At 47.0% G+C, this 6,474-nt stretch overlaps 1 protein-coding gene across 4 annotated transcripts in view; it reads left to right on the top strand.

The window, feature by feature from the left end:
* Prxl2a (peroxiredoxin like 2A) overlaps window positions 1-6,158 on the top strand; it is a 20,814-nt gene extending 14,656 nt beyond the window's left edge. For all 4 annotated transcript variants that reach the window (XM_021203578.2, XM_021203581.2, XM_029541855.1 and 1 more), the window contains 3 exons: window positions 714-854; window positions 1,800-1,964; window positions 5,256-6,158. In XM_021203578.2, the coding sequence (XP_021059237.1) occupies window positions 714-854; window positions 1,800-1,964; window positions 5,256-5,369 (420 nt within the window). In that variant the 3' untranslated portion in view covers window positions 5,370-6,158. The remainder of the gene's footprint in view (window positions 1-713; window positions 855-1,799; window positions 1,965-5,255) is intronic.
* The last annotated feature ends 316 nt before the right edge of the window (window positions 6,159-6,474 follow it).

Here is a 6,474-nt window from a genome sequence, read left to right as displayed (position 1 = left end):
GCCCCATATATCCAGCCATGTTCTAGACACTGGGATGTCTATGAAGCAAAAGACAGATTTTCTTATAGTAAGACATACTTAGGAACCTAAGTGACAATGATCAATAGAGACATAAAGACCTAGTCAAAAAAAAAAAAAAAAAAAAAAAAAAAAAGCCACGGGCAGAAAGCAGAGAACATACTTGAGAAGAAGGACAGGGGCAGGGATCTTTCTAGAACAAAGATGCCATTCCAGTAGGGTTAGACTAGAGCTGAACAGAGAAAGAAAGTCTAGCAGGGATTGGGAGTGGGGGCGGGGGAGAGGAAGGCTTGTATAGAAGCCTGGAGGCTAGCTACATGCATATATGTCTGATGGACCCTTGGGCTAGTTTGGTCCAGTACAGGAATGAGCTGGAAAAGCAAAGTAGGAGAACATGTCCTGGCTGAGAGTGAAGGGCATGTTTGGGAGCAGCCACTGTTAAGAGGCTCCCCGGACATACTTCTCTTTCCAACTGTAAGAAGAGAAAATGCCTGGCTTGGTGAATGCACTTGAAACCCTGTCCTGTGGCTGAGTATCTACCTCGGACAGATGTAGGCTGGGTCACATAGGCCTGGCTTATTTCTGGAATTTTGTCACCTTTGTCCCTCTGCTCAGTGTCAGCCCCGTGCCATGGTTTGCTTTTTGACTGCAGAACTCTGGGCGCTCATGTCACTGAACCTTCCTGTCTTCCACAGGAAGCAGCAGACCTGATGTCCTTGAAGCCCAAGTTGGACGAGCTAGGTGTCCCTCTCTATGCAGTGGTGAAGGAGCAGGTGAAGAGAGAAGTGGAGGATTTCCAGCCTTACTTCAAAGGGGAAATCTTCTTGGATGAAAAGGTGAGCGTGTGGTGGCCTGGAGAGATGCCTCCATGCTTAAGAGTTCTTCCAGAGGACCCACGTTCAGCTTCCAGCACCCATCGAATGACTGACCTTGGCCTGTAACACCAGCTCCTAGGGATCCAATGTCCTCCTCTGGCCTCTGAGCACTTTGCTCACATGTACAAACTCACACAGAGATGCTTACATATACATCACTGAAGCTAAAACACAGAAAGAGAGTGTGTGTTATGGGCTGGTGGGCCCTGGGCTGTACTCTGGTGGGATAGTCCTTAGATGGAGAGGTCACTGACCTAGGGTGGTCTGCCCTTTAGCTAGAGGTAGGCCTCCGCTTCAGTGTCCCTGAACGTGCAGGGTCCCCTCGCTCTCTGAGCAGAGCATAGGCCGGCTCTTGAAAGTTGTTCTCCATTATTACTAAAGCCGTTCTTGTCAAAAGACTCAAAAGGGTGGCAAAGGACAAGACACCTCTTCTGCCCCTTAGCCAAGTTCTTGTCGCTTCATTTACGTAGCCACCTCCTTTGTACTCTCTCCTACAGAACGTTGTAAGGACAGTGGGAAAGCACACGTTGGGGTGGCAGGAGGGGGTGTCCTTTCCTCAGATTGAAGCTGCCTTGAGAGCAGAAGTTGAAGCCAGTGGTAGAGACTTGCCAAACAGACATGTACATGGCCCTGCGTTCAATTCCTGCATCACAAAAATCACATAGAATTAAATTTAAACTTTTTTCTCCTTTTTTTTTTTCTCCTTTGGTAAAGAAGTCAAAGCTGGCAGCTTTCTGTTTCCCCTAGGCAGTTGAGTATGATCCTGGGAGGAGTGACATGTGTTATAGGCTGCAGAAAAAAACATGAAGTAGCAGGCTCTGGGGCTTTTGGCTTTTGGCTTTTGGCATTCTTCTTAGGGATGAGAGACATGCAGATTGCTCACACAGGATCTTCCTTGCCCTGTAGAAAAAATTCTATGGTCCAGAGAGGCGGAAGATGATGTTCATGGGCCTCATCCGTTTGGGTGTGTGGTATAACTCCTTCCGGGCCTGGAATGGAGGTTTCTCTGGAAACCTAGAAGGCGAAGGCTTCATCCTTGGAGGAGTTTTTGTGATAGGATCTGGAAAACAGGTAAGATCTCAGTATTTACTACAGCCCTGTGGGCATCTGGAATTGAGGCCCCAGACGGAATCTCCACATTTAGAGTCTTCCATCCTTCCCCCCAGCGGCTGTCACTAGTCACACATCTACTGTAGGCTTGCACCTCATACATGTACTTTAGTCAGGCCACCAGACAGCCATGCTGCCCAGACTGCAGCTGGTGAACTTGAGAGTGAGAGCAGGCGAGCAGTTGGACCAGTGACTTAGTCCAGTGTGGCACTGCAGAGGCCTGAACCTGACTTCCCATTTCAAGTTGTGTTTCAGTACTTGCCCAGGTAGCTCACTTTTACTCTGTTTGTGAATATACTCAATTGGCATGTTCCCGAGCCATTGAAGATGGATGTGGAGGAAAATAAAAAGGGAGAAGGAACAGAAGCAGCCTGACAAGGGAGCAAGACAAGAACGAATAGGAGAGTCCTGTGGGGCTGTCAGGACTGTGCCTAGGGAGAAAACCGATTCTTCTGTGAACAGGGTGTTAGGAGTCCTGGCAATGCGGACCCAGAATCAATGTGGGGACCCTGAGGAAAGAGGAATGGGAAAGAGAGATGAGGTCCCTGTGGGCCTGGGAGGCAGGTGACTACTCCACATGGGCCTTGGGGCCATCAGTGGACAGTAATGGTTCACAGAAGGAGGACCTGGAGACAAGCCTTCATGGAAACGGCACATATGACATGCACATGTGTAGGGTGTGGTTGGATTTCTGTTGTTTTGTTTCCGTAGAAAAGCAGCCTTGGTCTGCATTGTTAGATCTCACAACATAAAAGAAATATGAATAGGAAACTTAGTTTCTAATCTTTAAAAAAAAAATCCATGCCGGGTGGTGGTGGCACACACCTTTAATCCCAGCACTTGGGAGGCAAAGGCAGGCGGATTTCTGAGTTTGAGGCCAGCCTGGTCTACAAAGTGAGTTCCAGGATAGCCAGGGCTATACAGAGAAACCCTGTCTCGAAAAAACAACAACAACAACAACAAAAATCCATTGGTAATCATTCTTATTTGTATTAGAACTTAGCATTAAATGGTGTCTACTTTGATGTAATTCTGTTTCTTGATTTCTAGTAAATATATTAAGATGCCTTAATAGTAATGGCCACCAAGCACCTGCCTTGTTATAGGTGCCCATAGGTATGATTTCATGTCTTCCTTACGACTGACCAGCCAGTCTGCGACGTTAGTTTTCTTTTTTTTTTTTTTTTTCCGACGTTAGTTTTCTCATTCCCATCTACATGTAAGTAATGGACCTAGAGATGGGGAACAAGTCAGCCAGAGACACAGCTGGTGAGCAGCGCAGGAGAAATTAAACTCAGGAACCCAGAAGGACAGCACCTCACTGGTGCACAGATTGTCCTCAGGAGTGGTTCTCAGTGACTTGGTCTAGGTGACCCTAGATGGTGGCCCCTCTCATTCCTACTCTAGCCCTGTGGCAGTTCATTGTCTTACCTTGGCCTCCTGTGGTGGCCTCTAGGGCAGGGTTTAGCACAGCTGCCCGCCTTTGCTTGCCTGGCGATGATTCACTGGGTACTCATGGCCGGGCTAGCACATTCCTGGTGTTGTTAGGTGTGGTGTTTGTTGGTCCTCTCAGAGCTTCTGGCAAGGGAGTGAGTGAACTGGGTTGGTTGGGCAGCAAGACTTACCTAGTTCCTCCTGGAGGGTGTTTCTGCAATCCTGTTATGTCAAGTACCTCTAGCTATAGGTTTTTTTTTAAAAAAATGATTTGTGAAGCCTGGTTATTGTAAAGACTATAGGTATATTCTTTATGCCTATGCTGTATCTATATTTTATAGAGAATCTAAAACCAGCAAAATAGTGAAAAGTGGGTGGAACCTTCCTATCGTGTTCTGGAGGCAGCTCACTAGAACAGAGCTGGGTGGGCAGTGGGCTTGGTTTTTCTCTCAGCAGTGATGATGACTATTTCCCATGCCATTAAACATTCTTCCACTGTCTCCGATGGGGTAGTTGGAGAAGGGACTGAAGGAGCTGAGGGGGTTTGATGCCCCATGTGGGGAGCAACAGTGTCAACTGGCCAGATCCCCACCCCACCGCTGGAGCTCCCAGGGACTGACCATGAGCCAGAGTACACATGGTGGGACCCATGACTCTGGCTGCATATGTGGCTGAGGGTAGATGGCCTTGTTGAACATCAGTGAGAGGAGAGGCCCCTAGGCCTGAGGGAGTTTGATGCTCCAGTGTAGGGGAATGCCAAGGCAGGAAGGAGAGAGTAAGTGGGTGGGTGGGGGAGCCTCATAGAGGCAGGAGGAGGGGGGTAGGATAGGGGAGACCAGGAAAGGGGATAACTTTTGAAATGTAAATAAAGAAAATATCCAATTAAAAAAAAAAGAAAAAAGAAAAAGCGTTCTTCCCCTGACTTTCCCCGATCAGCATTTGGCTTACACAGTAAACAATTGCAATTTCCTTAGTCACTTCCTAATAGTCATCTCAGTGTGGTGGACTCTTCATTATTATTTATTGGTGGTGTGTGTGTGTGTGCAGGCATGCACACATCACAATGTGTGTGTGGAGGTCAGAGGACGACTCTCAGGATTTGGCTTCCTCACTGTAGGAGACCCAGGGATCACTCTGGGGTCGTAAGGCCTGGATGTGGCAAATGCCTCCGCAGGACAAGCTACCTAGCTGACCGGACTTCCTCTCTTTTATTTTTTCTTGTCTTTATAATGACAGGACACATTACAGATTATTTAAAATTTATGGCAAGTGTCCAGATACCACAGTGAGTTAAAGACCGTTGAGGATTCCTGATGATTTCAGACACATGCTTTTATCATTTCACACTCCAGGGTGACTTTAGGTTGTCCTCGGTCTTGATGGGTTTGCTTCACTGTGTTGGAAGTGTGGCCCCAATTTATGAGGTTTAAAGAAAGGAATGGGTCTACCTTCTCAGATGGTCATCCAGCATCCATCAAGGTGGCCTCTGAGCTCTACTTCATAGGGTTTTTCTGTGTTTTCATTCTCTTCTCTCCGGATGGAATGTTCTTTTATCTGCCTGTCATCCAGGAAGCCTTCCACATACCCTTGTTTTAATTAGCCATGACTAGCTTCATGTGTCCCAAAGAGAGGGACGTGACTCCCTCAGTCCCTTTCCTCAGAAGACCAGACTCCTCAAGGGTAGGTGCTGGATTTGATTCAGATCTGCGCTCTCAGCTGCCCAAGCGCAGGGCTTGCTGGGCCGCTGGTGCTCAGCGTCTGTGTCATGAGTGAACACCTCCGAGTGGAGACTGACAGCTCCTCTTGTTTCCCCTTCAGGGTGTCCTTCTTGAGCACCGAGAGAAAGAATTTGGAGACAGAGTGAGCCCAGTCTCTGTTCTGGAAGCTGTAAAGCAGATCAAGCCACAGACTCCAGCCTCCGGGAGAAGCTGAGCTTGTTCAGCTGCTGGCTGGGCGAGAACGCACGGGGCCTGTGCTGTGTTCACCAGATGAGCTGGGCTTTCCCTATGGCCCCAAGAGCTAGAAGGCCCTTGCACCATATTTACTAAGAATTGGTGATGTATTTTAATATTGTCTGTTTAGGTCCCAAAGCCTTTAACATTCTGTTTAGGCCCAGTAGGGCAAACAGGTCCCAGACAGAACAGAGTTAAATCTAACAAACCAGTGAGAGTTATTTGAGGAAAGATCTAGAAAATGTAAGGTTTAACGTTTACTGCTACACCTCCTTTCAAAGCAATATGTCCCAAGTGCTGGTATTTGAAGTGACGTTTACTCTCATGCCTAATTAAAAACAAAAAAATACCCCTGAAATCTGAGAAAAGTGAGGCTAAGAAACAGCTCAGTGGTAGAGCACTTACCTAACATGCGCATGGCCCTGAGTGGGATACCCAGACAGATGGACAGACAGACAGACAGACAGACACACACACACACACACACACACACACACACACACTTCTAAGAAAAGCTGATGCTTGACTTGATAATTAGAGAATATAAGCCTTTTGTTTGGTGTGTTTTCTGTTAACAACTTGTTACTTACGGTCGGAGTACCACATAAAGCAATTGCTGTGCTGTGTTCTTGGGTAAATTACAAAGGTAAATTACAAAGTGAAGGTTCTGTGGTCTTCCCTTATGGACTCAGAGATTTGCTTCACTGGGAAAAGCTGTCATTCCCTGGCTCTAATAAAAATATGCATCAGGAATCACCTCTGTACACAAGTTTCTCTTGTCCTTGTTCCTCTTGCTTCAGTCTCCTAAACTCAGATCTTACAGACATGAGCCACCACACCCAGCAGGACACAAGGGTTTTCTGGTGATGAGTAACAAAAGCTGGACTACTAGCTACAAGTGAAAAATGTAGGACTGGAGAGATGGCTCAGCAGTTAAGAGCACTGACTGTTCTTCCAAAGGTCCCGAGTTCAAATCCCAGCAACCATATGGTGACTCACAACCATCCGTAATGAGATCTGAAGCCCTCTTCTGGTGTGTTTGAAGATAGCTACAGTGCACTTAGATACAATAATAAATAAATCTT

This window comes from Mus pahari, chromosome 8 (assembly GCF_900095145.1).
Source record: "Mus pahari chromosome 8, PAHARI_EIJ_v1.1, whole genome shotgun sequence".
Classification (NCBI taxonomy): Eukaryota; Metazoa; Chordata; class Mammalia; order Rodentia; family Muridae; genus Mus; species Mus pahari.
Note: the sequence above shows the minus strand (reverse complement) of the source record. Positions and strands in the feature narration are given on the sequence as shown.